This window comes from Hemitrygon akajei, chromosome 6 (assembly GCF_048418815.1).
Source record: "Hemitrygon akajei chromosome 6, sHemAka1.3, whole genome shotgun sequence".
Lineage (NCBI taxonomy): Eukaryota > Metazoa > Chordata > Chondrichthyes > Myliobatiformes > Dasyatidae > Hemitrygon > Hemitrygon akajei.
The window spans coordinates 119,026,936-119,050,767 of NC_133129.1; the positions used below are offsets into that span (position 1 = coordinate 119,026,936).

General features: G+C 47.9%; 1 protein-coding gene across 1 annotated transcript in view; it reads right to left on the bottom strand.

Annotated features, from left to right (window-relative positions):
- Window positions 1-23,832, bottom strand: part of LOC140729414 (tumor protein p53-inducible protein 11-like) — a 148,792-nt gene that overhangs the window by 88,228 nt on the left and 36,732 nt on the right. The window contains exon 2 of the mRNA XM_073049123.1: window positions 510-676. Within this exon, the coding sequence (XP_072905224.1) occupies window positions 510-638 (129 nt within the window). The 5' untranslated portion in view covers window positions 639-676. The remainder of the gene's footprint in view (window positions 1-509; window positions 677-23,832) is intronic.

Consider the following 23,832-nt stretch of genomic DNA (forward strand, 5'->3'; position numbering starts at 1 on the left):
TACATGCTGAGGCTCAGTGCAGCTCTGCGGAGAACGACCACGGTCTAGGCTCCTTCTGCTACCGTACACAGAGTGGCCGTGTTCTACGGGGAAATGTCTTGAAAAACAGAAGGGAATTTCACCCTAGCTAAATGATAATCGTGTTATGTTTCTTTTCAATCTTTTTAAAAGGTTTGCACCACTGAATGTACTGAATATAAGTGTATAAGTTGTTTGCAGTTTTTTCCTTTGTATATATGCGTATAAACAGTATGCTTTTATTACAAATAAAGAATATTTTCAAAAATTCAAAAAGCAGTTTATATTAACATGCAAGATTGAGTAGTTCACTGGAAAAAAACAGATATGGGAGTAATCAGGGCAAGAAGGGCAACTGTTTATAAAGTCTGACTTGTGCAAGAAATCCTTTTGGCTTTACCGCCCGAGATGTGCCTGTTGTGAAATAAACAGAACCTGTCAGAGTGAGGGATGTCAGTACATACCTTTGGAAATGGTGTAGAGGGCCTTACCTTTGACCGGTGAACCTCTCCGTCGTCATCTTCTCCGCCCACACCGAGTATCTTCCGGGACTTCAGCCGGCTCACCAGGTCTGTCTGACTGTGCTTCTTCATCAGGGGTGGGTGTGGTTTGGTGGCCATGGTTGCCTGCAACAGCCACACCTGGTCGTACCCTGGAACTGAGGGACAGAGAGGCCATGAGGCAGTGGAACTCCGTGCGACCCGCACTCCGTTACCACTGACTGCAGGGGCTAGGTGGCATGCACGTGGTCGGCTGGGTGAGAGGGCAGTTGTATCCTGCAGGAAAATGGCATGAAATATTGATGACGATGGAGTGCAGTTTCTGGTCCTTGTGGCCACACATAGGAAGATTATGGCTGCACTAGAGAGGGGTAGGGGTTGCACAGGCAACATTCCCTGGGATGGGGTTCTGAAGCGAGACTGGGTTTGTTTCCCTTGGAGGGCAGGAGGCTGAGGTCAGACCTGCCAGAGGCTATGAGCTGCACAACAAAAAACATTCCCCAATAGCAGTCCTGACCAAGTGTCTCGGCCCAAAACGTCGACTGTGCTTCTTCCTATAGATTCTGTTTGGCCGGCTGTGTTCCACCAGCATTTCGTGTGTGATGCTCCAATAGCAGTGATGTCCAAAATCAAAGGATGGAAAGTTTGAAGCCTTTAGATCAGGAAATGCCAACAGTTCTTAGGGAAGCAAGAACTGTGCTTCCCGCTCCATCGGGAAGGCAAAATGGGAGCATTCTCAGAGAATTGACAACCACTCCTGTGATACCAAAGACACAAGGTGCACGTGACAGAGAATTCAGACTACAAATCTACCCTGCGTGTCAGAGACTAGGATGCTTCACTCCCTGCGAGGCTGAATGCCTTCTACACCTGGATTGATGAACAGAACAAGGTGCTGACGAGGAAGGCACCCCCACCCCCCAGGGGAGCAGACACTCTGTCTGCCTGAAGCTGAGGTGAGCAAGACCCTGGCCAGAGTCAACCCACGCAAAGCTGTGGGGCCCGATAATATACCAGGTTGGCTTCTGAAAAACTGCGCAGCCCAGCTGACAGAGGTGCCAACGGATATTTTCAACATCTCTCTGGAACAATCCATTGTCCCCTCGGTTTTCAAGGTGGCAACAGTCACCTGCCTAAATGACTATTGTCCAGTGACATTAGCATCAACCATTATGAAATGCTTTGAGCGGCTGGTCATGGAGCACATTAAAGCCTTTCTCCCTGCCACACTGGACCCTTTCCAGTCCGACTATCTCTCACTGATGATCCAATAGCCTCTGCCCTCCACTCTGTACTGGCCCACCTGGAAGTGTGGTCTTCTGTCCCAGACCTCAGTTCACCTTTCAACACCATCATACCCTAGAAACCGGTGGGGAAACTGTCCTCACTGGGTCTCAACACCTCCCTCTGCAACTGGATACTGGACAGTAAGGCCGCAGTCAATCTGTGTGGGCAGCAACATCTCTTGCCCCATTACACTGTTCCGAATGTGCCACAGCTCTGAGGGGCCGAAGGGTGCGGGGTAGCCGCCTCCTTTGTGAGAATCGCAAGATCACTATTAAGTCAGTTCAGGAGACCCAGGAAATGAGAGAAAGACATGCAGAATCCACAAAGAGTTGGAATGTGTCCTGGCCTCCGAAAGGCGGACCCATTGATACCGGCTATTGTCTCTTGGAGACGGACTTGTGTATTGCATCCTGTACGATGCATCGAAGCCCCAGGCAATGAACCAAGGAGGAGGTTGGTGGAGGGATTGCATCATCCCCAACCTGATTGACACCTGAGACCCTGTGAGTCAGGATAAAAAGAGGGTCTGTGGGAACAGCCCCTCAGACGCACCAGAAGAAACGCTAATGATCCCGTAATAGCAAAGACCAGTGGAAGCTCACGTGCGTCCTTTTCTGTTTGCCCTGGAATCGGTGGGCCCTGTACCACGGCAGAACGGTTTTTAGCTAACAACGGGGAAATCAACTCCCAACGACTCTCGAAGGATTGACATCATAAAAGGAATGGGCAAGTTTTAACCCGTCTTTCTCTCCAACCAAAAGCTGCAGCTTGAATGAACTGAGTGACTTTCATATTTCCATCGGACAATACATTATCCCCTAGACAACGATAGAGCTATTTCTTATGGATTACTATTAGACCCGCACTTTTAGATTTAGTATTGACAACGTATATTATCTGTAAGTTTGCCTTGATATTATTTTGTGTATTTTTATCAATAAATACTGTTAAAAATAGTACCATTAGACTTCAACGGACCTGTCTATCTTTGCTGGTAAGTGACCCAGTTACGGGGTACGTAACAACACTGAGCATTGGCACTTCCCAGAGCTGTGTACTCAGCCCACTGATGTTCACACAAGATTGTGTTGCAGGATCCAGCTCTAACTGTGTCATCAAGTTTGCGGATGACATAACCAGTGGTTGGCCTTATCAAGAACGACGATGAGACGGAGTATAGAGAGGAAGTGGAGCGACTGGTGGATTGGTGTGAGAAGAACAACCTAAGACTGGATGTGGAGAAGACCGAAGAAATCATTGTGGACTTCAGGAAGGGGCAGATGAACCACCCTCCCCCGTCTGCGAGTACATGTCTCCTCCGTAGAGGGAGTTAAATACACCATGTTCCTGGAGTTCACATCACGGATGACCACACCTGGTCCCTTAATATCACCTCCTTGAATAGGTGATCACCTCCACTTCCGAAGAAGATTGAGGCAAGCAAGGCCACCCACCCCGCCCCCCAATCTTAACTGAGTTTTACAGGAGCATCATTGAGAGTGTCCAGATTAGTGGAGTCCTCATCTGGTATGGGAACAGTTGAGCATAGGACCAGAAGGCCCTCCAACAGCTGGGGTCTCCCTACCATTTATCAGGAGCGCTGCGTGCACAGGCCCTTAGTATTATTAAAGATCCCACCCATCTATCCAGCATTCTCTTTAACTTTCTACCATCAGGCAGGAAATTACAAAGCATAAAAACAAAAATAGTCAGGATGTGAAACAGTTTTGTCCCCAGGCCATTAGGCTTCTGAAACTCATTACCGCATCCTATTTGAAGTGTCACTGGTTAACCTGTTCCGTACCTTACAATATTTAATTTATGCACTTCAGTTTGTTACTTATGTGTCAATCATCCTTAGATTTTATTCTTACCTTCATAAATTATCATGTGTTATGTGTACAACTGTGTGTTACACCCTGTTTCGGAGAAACATTGTCTCATTTCTATATACATTATATACATGCATATAGTTAAATGACAATGAACTTGACTTGGGTAAGGGGCAAAGGGGGTCAAAGGGGGAATATTTTCCCCATCTAGAGAGTGCTTGCAGCTGGAATGCACTTGCGTCGGAATCAGAAAAAGGTTTTTTTTATCGCTGACGTATGCTGTGAAGTGTACTGTTTTGCAGCAACAAATTTCACAGCATTTAAAGAAATATCAAAATAATTTAGAGCAAAAAGAGAGCTAAATGGTGAAGTGGTTGTGGTGAACTACATATACCTGTCTGGACATGCCCCCCCGCTGACTGCTCCTGTGGCTCCTCCCACTGACCGTGGCTCCTCCCACAGACCCCGGTATAAAGGCGATTGAGGCCTGAGCCCTGCCCTCAGTCTCCAGGATGTAGTGTGGTGGTCAATTGCTGCTTGTTCTTTCTTCCAGTCAATAAAAGCCTATACCTCGCCTATACCTCGCCTCACGTCTCTGAGAGTTATTGATGGTGCATCAATTTTATTGGCTGGAAGTTTTAAAACATGGAAAGTATTTTACGTCCGGAAAAATTAGACTTGGACCCCCAAACTCCAGAAGCAGCTCTTGCCTTTGAACTCTGGTTTGCATGCTTTCAGTCATACTTGGACGCAATTCCAGTGACTGAGCTTGCCACAATGTACAAAATACTACTATCAAGAGTAAGTCCGACAGTATTCTCCCTTATCAGGGACCTGCCGACCTACCAAGGGGCACTGGACGCCCTCAAAAGACAGTACCTGCGGCCGGTGAACACTGTCTACGCAAGACATCGCTTAGCGACGCAGCGGCAGTGACTCAACGAGTCGAGCAGGCGGTTTCTTCGAGCCCTACAGACACTCGTGCGAACTTGCAACTGCAAGGGACTGACGGTGGAACAGCATGCAGAGCTGCTAGTACGAGACGCCTTCGTTACGGGGATCAGGTCAGTGTACGTGCGCCAGCGGCTGCTGGAAAATGCCGATCTTACCTTACGCTCGGCGATCGAGACAGCTGGAGGCTGCTCTGCACAATGCTGACGCTGTCCAGCCGCGTGATCCCCCGCCGGTCCCGTGGACACCTCAGACCCCGCCACCCGCGAGCGAATTCACCACCGCCACTGCCAGTTGCGAGTCCACGAACTCCCCGAAACCAACCACAGCTGCTGCCAGTCGCAAGTCCGCACAGTGTTACTTCTGCGGACTCGAAAAGCACCCCCGAAAACGCTGCCCGGCCCGAGAAGCTACCTGCTTCAGCTGTGCGAAGAAGGGCCATTTCGCCAAGGTCTGTAAGTCGGAACCACAAACGGGGTCGAGCAGCGCTGCATGTGAGGCATGGGGGCCGCCATCTTGGTCACCGCCATCTTGCCTACCCGCTTCGTGCAAGGCATGGGGGTCACCATCTTGCCTGCCCGGATGGGGGCGGCCATCTTTGTCGGCGCCACCTCACCCTGCCCCCGACCCACCGGTGCTTACCGGGCACCAAGACGGCAGTTCAACTCTGACCTCTGTAACCCTCGACCAAAGCGCCCCACACCAGCTTGCAAGGTCAATGATGGACATCCTGGTGGAGGGGCACAGGACTAGCTGCCTGTTTGACACGGGCAGCACTGAGAGTTTTATTGACCCGGACACAGTGCAATGCTGCGGACTCGTGACACGGCTGGTAAGCCAGAGGGTCACCATGGCTTCTGGGTTGTATTCCACAGACATCCGGGTGGGTTGTGTAGCGACATTGGTGGTGCAGGGCACAGAATATCGGGACTTTGCGCTACTGGTCATGCCTCAACTGTGCGCGCCTGTGCTATTGGGGCTGGACTTCCAGAGCCATCTCGAAAGTGTGACTATGGCATATGACGGGCCCCTCCCACCACTCACTGTCAGGAATCCTCAGTTTGGTGGGACTTCGCCATATACCCCACTACTGACCACACACACACACACCGACCCGCACATCCCACCCAGCACCATGCTGACAGCTGCGCTACTGACACCACTTGCAGCCTCTCCACCCTCAAGATCCTTCCCCCACCGCTGTTCGCCAACCTGACCCCCGACTGTAAACCTGTGGCAACTAAAAGCAGGAAGAACAGCGTGGGGGACAGGGCCTTCATTCAGTCAGAGGTGCAGCGGCTGCTCAGGGAGGGGATCATCGAGCCAAGCACAAGTCCTTGGAGGGCCCAGGTGGTCGTTGTTCAGACAGGGCAGAAAAATAGGATGGTCGTGGACTATAGCCAGACCATCAATAGGTTCACGCAGCTTGACGCATACCCCCTACCCCCATACCCCCATACCCCCATCGCGGATATGGTCAACCAGATAGCTCAGTACAAGGTGTACTCGACGATAGATCTGAAATCCGCTTATCACCAGCTCCCCATCCGCCCAGAGGACCACCCCTACACCGCCTTCGAGGCGGGCGGCAGGCTCTATCACTTCCTGCGCGTCCCCTTCGGTGTCACAAATGGTGTCTCTGTCTTCCAGAGGGAAATGGACTGGATGGTGGACCAGTGCCAACTGAAGGCCAAATTTCCCTATCTGGATAATATCACCATCTGCGGTCACGACTGGCCGGATCACAACACCAACCTCCAATGTTTTTTCCAAGTGGCTAAAGCCCTGAACCTTACTTATAACAGGGACAAGTGTGTGTTCGGAACCACCCGACTCGCTATCCTTTGGTATGTCGTGGAGAACGGGGTCATTGGCCCTGATCCCGACCGTATGCACCCCTTGTTAGAACTCCCTCTTCCCACCACCCTCAGAGCCCTCAGACGGTGCCTGGGCTTTTTTTCCTATTACGCCCAATGGGTCCCTCATTACGCAGACAAGGCCCGCCCCCGGTCAAGTCCACCACATTTCCCCTCTCTGCCGAGGCCCGCACGGCCTTCAGCCGCATTAAAGGGGACATTGCCAAAGCAACCATGCATGCGGTGGACGAGACCATTCCCTTCCAAGTAGAGAGTGACGCCTCCGATTTCGCGCTGGCTGCTACCCTCAATCAGGCAGGCAGGCCAGTAGTATTCTTTTCTCGTACCCTTCAAGGCCCTGAAATTCGGCACTCCGCGGTGGAGAAAGAAGCCCAGGCCATAGTGGAAGCTATTAGGCACTGGAGGCACTATCTCGCCGGCAAAAGGTTCACCTTGCTGACCGACCAGCGCTCAGTTGTGTTCATGTTTAGCAACCAACAGCGGGGCAAAATCAAAAATGATAAAATTTTGCGGTGGAGAATTGAACTCTCCACCTACAACTATGATATCCTGTACTGGCCTGGAAGGCTCAATGAGCCCCCTGATGCCCTATCCCGGGGAGCGTGTGCCAGCGCACAGCTCGACCAGCTATACGCCCTCCATGCAGATCTTTGCCACCCAGGGGTCACCCAATTTTACCATTTCGTGAAAGCCCAGAACCTGCCGTACTCCCTTGAGGACATCAGGACGATGACCAGGGACTGCCAAGTCTGCGCTGAGTGCAAACCGCACTTCTACCATCCTGAAAAGGCGCAACTTATCAAGGCCACCCACCCCTTTGAGCGACTGAGTGTTGACTTTAAGGGCCCCCTTCCCTCCACCGACCGCAATGTCTACTTTCTCAACATTATCGACGAGTACTCGCGGTTTCCCTTTGCCATCCCCTGCCCCGACACCACTGCCACATCTGTCATAAAAGCCCTGCGCCAGCTCTTCACTCTGTTCGGATATCCCTGCTATATCCACAGTGATAGAGGGTCCTCCTTTATGAGTGACGAGCTGAGCCAGTACCTGCTGTCTAGGGGTATTGCTACTAGTAGGACCACGAGCTGTAATCCCCGGGGAAATGGACAGGTGGAGAGGGAGAATGCCACAGTGTGGAAGGCCACACTTTTAGCCCTTAAGTCAAAAGGGTTGCCGGTCTCTCGATGGCAGGAGGTTCTCCCTGAGGCACTCCACTCTATTCGCTCCCTGTTATATACGTTCTTCCAATGTCACCCTTCACGAGCACCTATTCTCTTTTCCCAGGAAGTCTGCCACTGGGACCACCCTACCAGCTTGGCTGACGTCCCCAGGGCCAGTGCTGCTCTGGAAACATGTGAGGAGCAATAAATACTCCCCGCTGGTCGAGAGGGTTCACCTACTACATGCGAACCCCCAGTATGCCTACGTGGTCTTACCGGATGTGCGGGAGGATACGGTCTCCGTCCGCGACCTGGCGCCCGCAGGAGCAGCAGACCACTACCCCGAACACTCCACGGTAACTATGAACCCTGTACCCGAGGTGACACCGCGCACACCAAGCCCTACACAGACTCCTCACGACACTCCTATACCGGGCGTCTCGCACATGCATGAGGGATCACTGACGCCTAATGGGCTGACGCCTCCAGTTAGGCCGGAACCAGCACAACCACCATCTCCGGTGCAATCACCACTGGCACCTGTGCAATCACAGCCGGTGCTACGTAGATCGCAGCGACAGATTCGACCACCTGATAGACTTAACCTGTAAATATACTTGTAAGAAACTTCGCCCCATGGGGACTCTCTTTTAAAACAAAGGGGGGGGGTGAATGTGGTGAACTACATATACCTGTCTGGACACGCCCCCCCCCCCCCCCCCGCTGACTGCTCCTGTGGCTCCTCCCACAGACCCCTGTATAAAGGCGATTGCTGCTTGTTCTTTCTTCCAGCCAATAGAAGCCTGTACCTCGCCTCACGTCTCCGAGAGTTATTGATGGTGCATCAGTGGTGTTCATGGGCCATTCAGAAATCTGCTAGCAGAGGGGAAGAAGCTGTTGAACGTGTGTATTCAGTCTCCTGTACCCCCTCCCTGATTGAAGCAAGGAAAATAAGGCATGTCTTGGATGGAAAAGGTCCTTAAAGATGGATGCCACCTTCTTGGGGCATCACTTTTTGAATACCTCTTTGATGGTGGGAAGGCTAGTACTCATGTTAGAGCTGACTGAGTTTGCAACCCTCCGCAGCTTTTTCCAGTACTGTCCATGGCCGCTCCATACCTGACAGAGATAAAGCCAGTCAGAATGCTCTCCACGGTGCATCTGTAGAAATTCATTAGAGTCTTTGGTGACATACCCAATCTCTGTGAACTCCTAATGGAATATAGCCACAGGCAGGCCTTCTTTGAAATTGCATGTATATGTTAGGCCCAGGATAGAACTTGAGAGATGTTGAAACCAAGGCACTTGAAGTTACTCACTCTTTCCACTAAAAACCACTCAATGAGACTGGTGTGTGTCTCTGAACTTCCCTTTCCTGAAGTCCACAGTCAATTCCTTGGACTTACTGAGGTTGATTGTTGTGACACCACTCAACAAGCTGATCTATCTCACTCCTGAATGCCTCCTCGTCACCATCTGAGATTCTGCTGACATTTGTGTCACTGGCCAATTTATTGAGGCAAGTCCCCTCACAGAATTCAAGGAATATTTAGATGGGTCTGGCCCAAATGTTGGGAAATGGGATCAGCATGGTATTGATACTTAATGGCTAGTATGGAACAAGTGCACTGAGGCAACACACACAAAATGGTGGAGGAACTCAGCAGGCCAGAGTAAACAGAGAAAAAGAGTGAACAGTCAACATTTCGGGCTGAGACCCTTCATCAGCATTTTGTGTGTATTGCTTTGGATTTCCAGCATCTACAGATTTTCTTGTGTAAGTGGATGGGGGCCGGTTTCCACACTATTTCTCGATGATCAGGGAAACCTAGTCAGGTTGAGTTTTGGAGTCAATTGGTGATCCTCCTGAGTCCACAGCCTCACTCCCAAGATGGAAACATCTAAAATTTCGGAGGATTCTGATTCCATGCTACTGTAAGACGAGGCATGAAGTGAGCCCAACTTCCCCTTTCAGAAAAAACCCCCTGCATTGGTTTCGAAGAAGAGCAGGCACCACCTCCCTGGACAGGATCTACCCCATAACCACAAGCAGAACTGCCATAGTGTTACAAACAATCTACTGGAGGAACTCAGCAAGTCAAGTTGCAATTGTGGGTGGTGGGTTGGTGGGGGGGGGGAGGGAATTGCCAATGCTTCATGTTGAAACCTTGCATCAGGATCCCAAACACTGACAATCCTCGCCCTCCCTCCCAGATCCAGCTCGACCCTCTGAGGTCCTCCTGAAGATACTGTAGGACTTGTTGTTCCAGATTCCAGCATCTGCAGTCTCTTGTGACTTCATTGTGCTGCTCCTAATTTTAAACTGCTTGCCAAGTTTGCTATGTTACAGCAATGGCTACATTTCAAAAATACTTCATTGTTGTGCCTTTTTAAGTTACTATTTTAAGCAGTTACTAAAGGGCACCAATTTTCCCTGGAATATTCCCTTGAATGGCTATTACAAACAGATCTAAACAGCATCTGTGCAAAGCTCTGTTGAAGAAATAGCTTCCTATCAAGCTGCCCGGTAATTATTCTCAGCAGAATCATTTTTTTTAAATGAAATTAGTGTTCAACAAGATTTTGTAAAACAAACAGTGCAATGATCCATGTAGCAAAGTTCCACTTTCTTAGTTAAAGGGACAAAGCAGATCCCAGTGAATTCAGCCGATGTGTTGGCATTGAACTGGTTTCGATCTGTGAGAAGACATCCAAGTAGGGACCTTGGAGGTTTTCTACAATATTAAATCATGTTGAGGAAGTCAAAATATTAATCTAAGTGGAATTATAATTTGGCTCTAAACTATTATAATTGTTGCTTTTAGTTTGTAGAGTCCAGGTTCCAGAATGTCACCAACGGACTGAAGCTGATTTTGTGGACGATTTAAGCGCCAGGCCAGATTGAAAAGGTCAGGGTGTTGAGGGCTGAGGCGAGTGAAGGGCTGGTTCAGCTCACTGCTCCCCTCTGCACTGAACCTAGGGTCAACGGACAGGACTGTCTTTGTGAGCTTCAGTTCAGAATGGTATTAGCACATGGTGTGCATTTCTTTTCATTGGGTATATGACGGTCTTCTTCTTCTATGTTTTATTGGGTTTCTTTGTTTCATGGCTGCCTGTTAGGTGACAAATCTCAAGGCTGCATAACATATATATACCTTGATAATAAATGTACTTCGAAATTTTGAACTTTGTAATCGATTGACGGAAGAGTCCCAGGGAGTAGGGGATGCAGAAGTCTTGAGACAGGGCCACTTCTGGAGTGGGTTGTCATCAGGAGCTTATTCTGTGCATGCAACAGTACATTTTCTGAGCTACAGCCAGAGAACAAATATTCTTTGGACATTGAATATCAGGGTACACTGAAAATTGGATAATCTTCATATAGGAGAGGTGTTGTTATTCTCGATCAGTCTCTAGCCCCCCTCCCCCACCAGGTTTGGAATGCTTGTGAAATTTATACAGTCTGGACTGGAATAATGAGATTGTTGTTGTGTTGACTGTAGGAAATGATTTGGAGAAAAGGTAGAACTTAACTAAGATACAATTCTGTGGAATTCATTGCCACAGGCAGCTGTGGAGGCTAAGTCATTGGGTATATTTAAGGCAGAGTTTGATAGATTCTTGATTAGTCAAGGAATTAAGGGTTAGGGGGAGAACATAGGAGATTGAAGCTGAGAGGGAAAATGGATCAGCCAGGATGAAATGGAAAAGCAGATTCAATGGGCCAAAAGGCCTAATTCTGCTCCTATATCTTACGGTCTTATGGTATATAACAGCCATGGTCCATTGGAATGACGCAGACGAGATGGTGCATGTAACAACCCTGCATGGTGGTCGATATCTAACCCTCACTCAACAGTACCCATTTATGGGAATCTTGCTGTGCATGAATAGGCTTTCCTAGATGGAGAAAGGTGCAACATAAAACTAAGACTACCTTTTTCGCTCTTGGAGACTATCTGTGATCATTGCTAAGGAGTGCTTGCAAACACAGAAGTGGCTGCATGGGGCCTGGTCTTGCAATGCAGTTATGGGTATCTCATCCCCAGCATGAGTTTACAGATGACGATAGAAAAACTGGGGAATTGCCAATCTTTTCTTTCCAACTCTCAGCTGTGGCCCAGTTGCCAAGACAGGATCCTTTTAATCATGGAAACCACCCCTCTCACATTAAACTTGCACCCACTTGTTTTCTATCCACTTACCAAAGGTCGGGGGGAGGCGGGGTAGAAAGATTTTGACTATCCACCTATCTAAGCCTCATAATCATTGGGACTTTAGCACTGACATGGCCTTTTGAGTCCCTGACAACGGCTGTGTCCATCACATTATGTCTGGTGATGCAGGAAGCAGTGATGTGCAAGCCTCAGGCATATTTCCATGTTGACTCCAATATTCAAAGGTCTGGCCTCTCATGACTGAGAAAGAAACTTAGAGTTCAGAGCATATTTAAATAGGAACAACAAACCCTCTAGCCTTCTCCTCCCATACAGCTTTTGCCTTTGCCTCTATTCTGATTGCGATCACCAGAAAACAACAGGAAATCATCAGCTTTAGGAAAGCGGAACAGGAGCTTTTCTCTCACCAACGTGATTACCAGAGGTCATAGCTTTAAGGTGAGAATTGGAACGTTTCCAGAGCATATGCAGGGCAAGTTTGTTTTTTAACGCAGAGTGGTGGGTGCCTCCGACCCTCTGCCAGGGCTGGTGATAGAAGCAAATAGAATAGTAACATTCTGTAGGCATTTAAAATGTGCAGGGAATGGCGGGGTGTGGACCTCGTGCAGGCAGAGGGATTAGTTTAATTTGGTTGGCACAGGCAACATGGGCTGAAGATCCTAACGCTCTGCTGTACTGTTTTGTACTCTGACCAGACCAGATAACCGACTGGCTGACTGAACGCTGTCACCAGTGTTAAACTTCCTGAGGTCCCTTGAGGATCTAAAATTTCAACGTTTCTTCACACAATCAATTTTGTCTAATGAATCACCAAAACATTTCACCGGAATACTCTGGGATCTTCCAAAGGCTTTGCTTGACAGCCCAGGGAAGGCTAACACGGAGTAAGCAACCAAGCCCAGAGGTACAAATTCCTCATTGAACTTGCTGGACAAATGTTACCTCAGTTGTTGAACCAAGCAAGAGCAAAAGCTTTTCATGAATTAACATGGTCAACGCTGGTATATTCATTAGGCCAGACAGCATCCGTGGAGAGAGAAAAAGAGTCATTGTCTCAGGTCAGTAACCTTTTTCCATTGGTGTAGGGGAAGTGAGGTAAACAAAAAAGAGAAACAAAAGAGAAAATGGTTTGGGTGGGTTTAGGTGACCAAAGGGATGGTATTCAGTGTGTTGTATATCCCCACCTTCAGGCTATGCCATCTCCCCTCAGCTGCCATCTGGCAGGAGGTCCCACGTCAACAGGTTCAAGAATTGCTACTTCCTTTCAACCACTCAGCTCTTGAATCAATCTACACAACCCTAGTCACTACAGTTTACCAACACTATGACCACTTAGATCACTTTGTGCTAAAATAGGCTTGGATTTTTCTTTCTAATGTTGTTCTTTCCTGTTAAAATTCTGTATAATTTATGTTTAACTTGTGCTTTTCTTGTGAATGCTGTTTATATGATACTTGGCACTTGTGATGCTGCCACAAGTAAGTATTTCACACGACTGTGCATCTGAAAATTCAAGATTTAAGATTGCTTCATGTTATTTCTAGTACACAAGTGTAAAGGAGAATGAAATAATTGTTACTCTGGATCTGAAGCAGCTTGACGAAAACCACAATAAAATAATGAACAGAATAAATAGCTTATATACATAGATTGACAGCACGTCCATAAAGTGATGCTAGGCAGAGGTTGGCTGTACATAATGTGACCATGACAGAAAATGATGAAGTAGTGGTGGTGGGGTGGGTCAGTGGGAGGTGTTGGTCAAGCTTATTACTTGGTGAGAGTAACTGCTTTTGAGTCTGGTGGTCCTAACGTGGATGCCACGCAGCCTCCTCCTGATGGAAATGGGACGAGCAGTCCTCGACTTTGACTTTCTCCTTTCCTCACTCATGGCTTCCTGTCCGTCACAGTTGACAGGGCTCTCGACTGCAGCTTCCCACCTTCTTGCTTCTTCCCCAATAACTGGCTTCTCCAGTACTCAACCAATTCTCTCCAAGCCTCACAACACTCCTCCCAGTTAATTGCTCACTCTCATTTTTGGCATGTCTCACATAAACCCAGCCCCAAAGTCACCCATCCCCTCCCCTTCCATCGTTCCAAAGGAGCTAGTCATAGAGAAGGGAGGGGGGGGGATGATCTTTTAGGTGTATTCCCTTATCATGAGGGGAATAGATAGGGTGAATACAGTCAGACTTTTTCCCCAGGGTTGGAAAAATCAATAGCTAGACGGCATAGGTTTAAGCTGAGAGAGATGAAGATTCATAGGAACCTGCGGGGCAACAATTTTATCGATAGAACTTTGCCAAAGTTTTAGATGACATGCCAAATCTTTGCAAATTTTGAAGTAAGTAGAGGCACTGCTGTGTTTTCTTCGTATTGGCACTTGCGTACTGGACCAGGAAAGATCCTCTGAAACTGTAACACCCAGGAATTTAAAGTCACTGACCCTCTCCACCTCTGATCCCCTGATGAGGAGTGGCTCATGGACCTCCAATCTCCTCCTCTTCTAGTCAATAATCAGCTCCTTGCACTCATTGACATTGAGTGAGAGGCTGTTGTGGCACTGCTCAGTCAGATTTTCAATCTCCCTCCTAAATGCTGATTCGTCACCACCTTTGATTTGACCAATGACGGTAAACTTAATTATGACATTGGAGCTGCGCTTGTAGTTTTCCGCAAATATAACAAAGTGAGGCATTTAATCTTTAACAAAGCCTGTAACATATTTTATTGAATTCCAAAACCTACACAACAAAAGTATGCTAGGAAAAATGCTTACGTAATAAGGTCATGACAAAACCCCAACTCAATGTCTGTGGTTGTGAATTATGTACATATTCTCCCAATTACATGACCCTACATAGGCCCCCCCAGAATTCACCAAAACTGGCATTGGGAACCCGTCTGGAGCTCTCCCAGCTTGGGTCCTATGTTGCAGGGGTAGAGGAGCAGTAGGTGCCTTTGGCTCGTCCTGAGGTGAGTTGACATGCACATGGTCATGCCAGGGGCATGGCAGCATCCTCCTCCAGATACTGGTGGGCCAATATAAGGTGATCTATCATTATACGATTAGGTATAACCCCCCATCTATGATAAAAGCCTATTCTCCCCATTCCAAAATGCGGAAGGGCCCACTGTAAGGGGATTAAGGGGATGTTGATGTGTGTCGTACCAGACAGAAACAATTGAGGCAGAATGTAATTCCTGATGGGAGGTAGGAATAGATGAAAAGGAACTGTATTTACTGAGGAGGGTGGAACGCTCACAAGAGGCTGACCAGGTTGTTGTGGCATCAGGAATGAAATCATTTGGCGCTCGTAACGGCTGCCTGTATACCAGCTGAGCCATGGACGACTGCAGGTGCTCCTTTGAAGCTGTCCCGAGCCCTAGCCGGACCCATGGGAGCTGATCAAGCCGACACTCATCGGTCAGGGAAGCCCTCACAGCAGCTCTCAAGGAGTGGTGAAACCGCTCACATAGGCCATCGGACTGCGGGTGATACGCTGTGGTGTGAAGTACCCTAACGCTGAGGTTCTGGGTCATCGCAGCCCAGAGGTCTGACGTGAATTGCGGACTGCAGTCAAAGGAAGTATCAGTTGGGGGCCAAACCGAGTAAGCCAGGTGCTGAGCCACATCTGCGGCCGTCGCTGATGCTAGAGGGACGACCTCTGGCCACCTGGTGGTACAGTCCACCATGGTAAGGAGATGCATGAAATAGTGGTAGGATCAACAAGGTCCACATTGCCCGCTGGCACTCCACACAAGCTGCAGCTCAATCATTCACATCCTTTCTGAGGCCACGCCAGACAAACTTTAGTGCAACCAGCTTCTGTGAGGCCTTCCGACCAAATGAGAGAGGTCATGTATGGAGTTGAAAACAATCCACCTCAAGTATTCAGGCACTACAGGGTTAGGGTGACAGGTTGAGTCACCTCACTGGAGAAAAACCCCAGATTCCCTGAACTTAACGTCAGCCAACCACAGGCCCGTATCTGCTGTACTGTAAGCCTGGACCTCTGAGTCAGCAACTTGGTAGGCTGCCGTGTCAGCCTCATCAATCCCTATGTGTAAGGCCTCAACGGCTGGCCGTGAGAGGCAATCGGCCACGGCATTATTTTCCCCCTTGTTAAGCTGTCTATCCATTGTGATCTCTGAAATGTAGGCCAGGTGGAGTTGCTGCTGTGCAGACCAAGGGTCTGCTATTTTGGCCATCGCGTGTACGAAGGGTTTGGGGTCAGTGAATGCTGTGAAATGGCGACCCTCTAGAAGAAAACAAAAATGGCGGAGAGCCAGATAGAGATCGAGAAGATCGTGGTCAAACGTGCTGTGCTTCCCTTTGGAGGGACGGAGCTGCCGGCTGAGGAAGGTGAGCAGCTGTCACACGCCTCCGACCAGCTGTTCATGCACAGCACCCACAGCATAGTCTGAGGCGGCAGTAGTAATGGCTATGGGTGCACCAGTAGGGTCACGTTGAAAGAGCTCATTAGATAGCTTCAAATGGCCTGGTCAAGTCTGCTGACCAGTCAAGCTCGTGATTACGGGGATTGCCTTTAAGCACACTATACAGGGGAAGCAAAGGTTCAGCAGCTCACGGAATGAAGCAGTGATAGAAATTACCATGTCTAAAAACTCCTGTAGTTTTTTTACTAGTGTGGGGTGGTGGGAAATCCATAATAGAGACTACTTTTGATGAGAGGGGGTTCACACCTTCTGCAGAGATATGATGGCTGAGAAAGTCGATGGTTGACAACCCAAACCGGCATTTAGGAGGGTTAATAATCAACCTGTGTTGGCTCAAGCACTTGAAAGTTGTGTGGAGATGAAATCTGTGTTCGGATTTGGATGCATTGGTGTCAAGTATGCCATCCAGGTACACAACAAGAAAATCTAAGTCTTTCAATGCAGAGCCCATCAGCTGTTGGAAAGTCTGTGCTGTGTTTTTCCATTCAAATGGCATGCACAGAAACTCAAAAAAAGCCAGACGGGATTATTGCAGCTGTTTCGGGAAAGTCCTCTGAGCAGACAGGGACCTGATAGTAGCCTCTAACTAGACCGACTTTGTACAAAATTAACTTGTGTCAAGAACTACTAGATGTGTGTGACCTGGTAATGATAGAGGACTGTGACCAGGTAATGATAGAGGACTGTGACCAGGTAATGATAGAGGACTGTGACCTGGTAATGATAGAGGACTGTGACCTGGTAATGATAGAGGGGCGTGACCTGGTAATGATAGAGGGGCATGACCTGGTAATGATAGAGGACTGTGACCTGGTAATGATAGAGGGGCGTGACCTGGTAATGATAGAGGGGCGTGACCTGGTAATGATAGAGGGGCATGACCTGGTAATGATAGAGGGGCGTGACCAGGTAATGATAGAGGACTGTGACCTGGTAATGATAGAGGGGCGTGACCTGGTAATGATAGAGGGGCATGACCTGGTAATGATAGAGGGGCGTGACCTGGTAATGATAGAGGTCTGTGACCTGGTAATGATAGAGGGGCGTGACCTGGTAATGATAGAGGGGCGTGACCTGGTAATGATAGAGGACTGTGACCAGGTAATGATAGAGGACTGTGACCTGGTAATGATAGAGGGGCGTGACCAGGTAATGATAGAGGACTGTGACCAGGTAATGATAGAGGGGCGTGACCTGGTAATGATAGAGGACTGTGACCAGGTAATGATAGAGGGGCATGACCTGGTAATGATAGAGGGGCGTGACCTGGTAATGATAGAGGACTGTGACCAGGTAATGATAGAGGACTGTGACCTGGTAATGATAGAGGGGCATGACCTGGTAATGATAGAGGACTGTGATCTGGTAATGATAGAGGGGCGTGACCTGGTAATGATAGAGGACTGTGACCAGGTAATGATAGAGGACTGTGACCTGGTAATGATAGAGGGGCATGACCTGGTAATGATAGAGGACTGTGACCTGGTAATGATAGAGGGGCGTGACCTGGTAATGATAGAGGACTGTGACCTGGTAATGATAGAGGGGCGTGACCTGGTAATGATAGAGGACTGTGACCAGGTAATGATAGAGGACTGTGACCTGGTTAAGGCATCATTAATTGCCACATGGACAGCAACCACCATCGGACTTAGGGACCACATGGAGGGGTGAAGACCAAGGGCTTTTTGATCGGCGTACAATTCTGAGTCTTTCCATGTCTACAAACTCAGCCTTTGTGGTTGCCAGCTTTTCTGGGTCCAGTCTACGTGCGTGGGCATGGACTGACGGGCCAATTGTGGGAATGTGGTGTTCGACTCCATGTTTTGGGACTGTCGTGGAGAACGTGGGCACAGTGAGGTTTAGGAATTCACCCAGCAGTCAAGTAAACTCACATGCAGTGGTGTAGGCGTGTGACAGAGTCATTGTGGGGAACTTACTGGGGAAGCAGGATCCAAAGTCCTTGACAACCACAAACCAGCAGTTTTTAAGATTGACTAACTGTCCTTGGGGACAGAGGAAATCTGCACCGAGCAGAAGTCTAGCCACTTTAGCCAGGATGAAGTCCCATGTGTAACATCGCTCCCTGAAGCAGAGCATCACCCGTCATGTCACTTCGGTCTGAATCCTGCTGTCATTCACAGCCCCCAGTGAGGTTTCATCACTCTTTGCCTTCTCATCAACAGGCGATGCCAGCAGTACACTCACTTGAGCACCCTTGTCACACAGGAAATGTCGCCCTGAAAGGGTGTCTGTGATGAACAGTAGACGACCCTGGCAGCTGGAACCCACGGTGTAAACAGACCTCTGACGTCCAGATGCTCTGGCACTGTCGAAGCTGCAAGGTAGTCAGCACTTCCTAGTGTTCCTACCAAACTGAGTGTGGTAAAAACACAGGCCCAGCATCGTCTGTTTCGCTTCCGTGAGCATCCTTCCATTAGGAGCCTTATTGAGGTTGGGGAAGGAGGAGGAATGATGCACCATTGCCTGGCTGAGTGTAGACTATCGGCCATTTAGCAAGCTCCCTATAGTCTTTCACGGATGCATTAGCGAGGGCTGTGCGAACTGGATCAGGCATTTGCTGCATGAAGAGTTCTTTAAAAATAAAACAAGGATGGTGATTTCCCAGGAGAGACAGCATGTAGTCCATTAGCTCCGAGGGCTTGTTATCATTCAGACTGTTTGGCGTGTTAGACTCTGAGAGTCCAAAAATCTGTAAAAGGTGAGCTTTTAGCGGTCGGTATTTATCGTGTTCAAGCAGACTCACCACTTTTGCCATGGAATTGCTGAGCAATGTCACTACATAGAAATATTTGGTGTCATCGGCGGAGATTTCTCACAGGGTGAAATGGGCCTCAGCTTCTACGAACCAGGCGACAGAATTTTGCTGCAAAATCTCTGGCAGTTTCAAAGCAACTGCATTGGCCGACATGTTCAATAACTTTGGGATCACCAATGTAGGTTTCCACAAATAAAATAAAATGAAGTGAGGAGATTTATGAAACCCATAACACATTTTATTGAACTCCAAAACCTACACCACAAAAGCACGTTATAAAACCTTTTACATAATAACATCATCACGTCAGACCAGCCTCTTAAAGTGAACTGCAACTTATTGTTGGTGCTTGTGAATTATGTACATTTCTCCCAGTTGCCCTATGTGCTTAGCCTCACGGTTGTGGGTATAAAGTGAGCAGAGCGGGGGCTATGCACACAGCCTCGTGCTGTCCCTGTGCTGATGGAGATACTGGAGCTTTTGTTGCCGGTCCAAGTTGACTGGGGTCTGCAAGTGAGGAAATCAAGGATCCAATTTCACAAGGAGGTACTGAGCTTATTGATTAGTTTTGAGAGGATGATAGTACTGAACGCCGAGCTGCAGTCGATGAAGAGCGTCCTGATGTAGCAGCTTTGCTGCCCAGATGTTCCTGAGCCAATGAAATGGCATCTGCTGTTGACCTGTCGTGGTGGTAGGGGAAGTGCGGTGGGTCCAGGTCCTTGCTGAGGCAGGAGTTGATTCTGGCCATGACCAACCTCAATACAGTGGATGTAAGTGCTACTGGACGGCAGTCATTGAGGCAGTCACCACGCTCTTCTTAGGCACCGGTATAATTGAAGCCTGCGTGGAGCAGGTGGGTATCTCAGACTGCTGAAGTGAGACGTTAAAGATCTCGGTGAACATTCCAGCCAGCTGATGAGCGGAGGTTTTTAGTACTTGGCCAGGTACCCCAACTGGGCCAGGTACTTCCTGTGGGTTCATCCTCCTGAAGGATGCTCTCACGTCAGCCTCAGAGACTGAGATCACAGTGTCAGTGGGGGCTGTGGGAATCTGTGAAGGTTCCTCTACGTTTTGAATGTCAAAGTGCGCATAAAAGTCTTTCATAAAAACACAAAATGCTGGCAGAACTCAGCAGGCCAGACAGCATCTACGGCAGGAGATAGTGACGACGATTCGGGCCGAAACCCTTCATCAGGAGAGTCTTTCAGCTTATTTGGGAGTGAAACCTTGTTGTCTCCTATGTTGCTTGGTTTCATTTCACAGGTGGAGTTAGCATTCAAGCCATGCCACAGCTTTTAAACATTTTTAAGGGTTTCAAGTTTGGTCTGGAATTGCCATTTCACACATGAGCAATCTTTCTGGAAATCGTACCTGGACATTTTGTATTTTATTTGGCACCAGACCTGAATGCCAGAGAGCTGGCCCTCAGGAGACTGCAGATCTCATAGTTCATCCAAGGCTTTTGATGGGAAGACTCTGAATGACCTTTACAGTTTTTATAATATTAGCAGCAAATGGGACAAATTTAGATGGGAGTCTTGTTCGGCATAGAACCACTGAGCTAAAGGGCCTGTTTCTGTGCTGTACGGATCCACAGTCTGAAGTTCAGTGCCTTGGCCAATAAACAGGAGCATTCCTTCTGAGCTACAAGGATGTGTGAATATACACTCAAGGTCTCTCTGTCCATTCAAACCAGTCAATATCCTCACATTCTCATTCTCAGCTGCAGCTCCCTAAATGCATAACTCTCACATATTCCTGGGTTAAATTCCACTTCCAAATTCCTGCCCACTCACAGAAACTCATTGTTACATAATTCAGAAAGAGACCCTTTGCTTCGTGCTATCCTTAAGGTTGTTTCCTCTATACCAATTCCATCCACTAACACTTGACCTGTAGCCTCTTATGCCTTGGCTTTTCAGGTGGTTGTATAGAAACTTCTTAAACGCTGTCACAGTCTCTGTCTCCATCGCCTACTCAGGTATTGTGTTCTGGGGTTCTAACGTCTTTCTGCCATTCAATCTTTGGGATATTTTCTCTCTGTTTTGTGGATGTCTACGAAAAGTAAGAATTTCAGGTTGTATCCCGTATACACTCTCTGATATTAAAGTGAACTATGGAACCATTGAAATTCTCCACCGCCTGCGTGGACAAATCCCCTCTAAACCCTCTGCCCCTTATCTTAATTCTCTCTGCATCAAGGAAAATATCCCTACTATCTACATTCCTATCAGCGTCTTTTGTAATTTTTGTACATCGTGATCAGGTCATCATAGACACTAGCCACCCCACCCCATCAAGGGGCATCTTCAAAAGGTGATGCCTCAAGGAGATAGCATCCATTGTGAAGAACCCTCACCGTGCCCTCTCCTCATCACTACCATCAGGGAGAATGCACAGGACTCTGCAGGCCCACACTCGACATATTAAGAACAGCTTCCTCTCCTCTGCCGTCAGATTTCTGGACAGCCCATGAACCCATGACTGCTACCACGCCACTTTGCTTGTGTAACACCCTGGTTAAGATTTTTCTGCTAATGCTGTAGTGAGTTTCATTTAATAGTTTTCTGTAGAAGCAGTGTGTTCTGCTGATTGTTTGTGTTTCAGATAAAGGGTTGAGATGTTCACCTTCGGAATGTCGGGTCAGCCAATCAGGATGTTGGAATTGGGAGAAGGTTCTGGAGAAAGCTGGGTGGAGAGGTCTTTGTGAGGGACACTGGTGTGGCTCGGGATCTTTTTGGCGGGAGCTGGGAGAGACCGGAGGGAAGATGGAGGGAGGTGCTTTGTGCAGATGAATGGCTTCCAGGAGGAAGGGCCAACACTTCCGTGGGAGAGCCGGTTTGCTCGAGATGGATTTTGATCGGAATTCGGAAGATGGCGTGTGCTTTCATGCAGACCGTGGGTCCAGTGTGCGAGTTAAAGACAACTTCAAGATGATCTCCAACTTCATGTGCACATTTGGACTGGATTAACTCTAATGGGCCCTTTTATTCTTTTTTCTTTTACTTCTTCCTACCAGCTGTTTGATAAAGCTGACGTTTATAAATACACTTTCTTTATAATTGTATGCAGTGTATGATCTGTTACTTCTTGCCAGTGGATAACTGCGTGGGGGCAGTATTTACTGCACAGATCGGGGTTCGGGTGGTCAAAACTTCTTGGTTTAGGTAGCACTCATGTCTCACTGACCCTAGATGCACAGAGTTTGATGAAGGTGGTTTTCTCAGCACTGAGGCCAGTGGGACTAACCAGCTGTCAAAGAGGGACTAACCAGCTGTTTCTATAGATGCCTGGTAAAAAGAGGTTTCACTTACTTTTTGCATTACTCGATTCAATTTTTAGCTACATTTCTTATTGTAACGGAATAAATTTTTATGTATTGCACTGTTCTGCCTCAAAACAACAGTTTTCACAACATACACCAGTGATAATAAACCTGATTCTGACTCGGCCCTATCTACTCTATTGAAAACAAATCCAGCCTATCCTGTCTTTCCTGAAGTGCTCCACCCCAGTGAAGGTCGCCCCTGCACCACCCCCCTCAGTGCAGTCACATCCTTCCTGTAGTGTGACAACCGGCATCCCAGCTGTGCCATGAACAATGCTATTAATATTTCAGTATATCGTGCTGCAGTCGACAACTTTCCTTTCACCAGTCAAGCATGTGGCCATTATTTATATCATTTGGCAGCAACATTTACCTCTACATTATGAATAATTACTCCACAAAAGTGAGGGACCAAGTACTGAATCCTGTGGGATCCCACTGCTCATGACCTTTAGATCACAATAAACATTCATCTGAAATTCGGGACACTGAGGCAATGTTGGATCCAGTTTACTGCTCTCATCTGATTCTCAGCCTGCGATACTGGATCAGGCTAAAACCCAGAAACTACACCACAATTTCTTACAGATTTAATTGATATTCATATTATAAACCACAGCAATTCCTATAAAACGTCATAGACTGAGCAAGAAATCTCTGCAAACACTCAGAGTCAGAGTCAGAATCAGGCTCAATATCACTGGCATACACTGTAAAATTTGTTGTTTTATGGTAGCAGAACAGTGCAATACTTTTAATAATAAAAAAACTATAAATTATAATTATATATATATATAAATTAAGTAGTTTGAAAAGGGAGCCTAAAAATAGTGGGTTCATTGCCCATTCAGAAATCTGTTGGCGAGGGAAAGAGGCTGTTCTGAGACGTGGAGTGTTGTTGCTACACCACCCAACCAGCTGGTCTGCCACACTCCTTTATGCCTCCCCATCACCATCTGAAAATCTGCCCACAACATTGTCATTGGCAAATGTATAAATGACATCTAAGCTGTGTGGGTGTAGGGAGAACTCAGCAGTGGGCTAACCATGCATCCTGGAGGTGTGCCAGTGTTGATCGTCATCAAGGAGAAGATGTTGTTTTTGATCCGCACAGGCTGTGCTCTCCTGATGAGGAAGCCAAGGATCCAGTTGCTGAAGGAGATACAGAGGCCCAGGTTTTGGAGCTTGTTGATTAGAACTGAGGGTGTAATAGTGTTGAATGCTGAACTGTAATCAGTAGACTGACGTAGGTATTGCTATTGTCCAGATGATCCAAGGCCGAGTGGAGAACCAGCAAGATTGCATCTGCTGTAGACCTACGGTAGCGACAGGGAAATTGCAGTGGTTCCAGGTCTGTGCTTCGGCAGGAATGATTCTGGCCAACACCAACCTCACAAAGCACAGTAGATGTGTGTGTCATTGAGGCAGCTCACCCTGTTCTTCTTGGTTAATGGTATG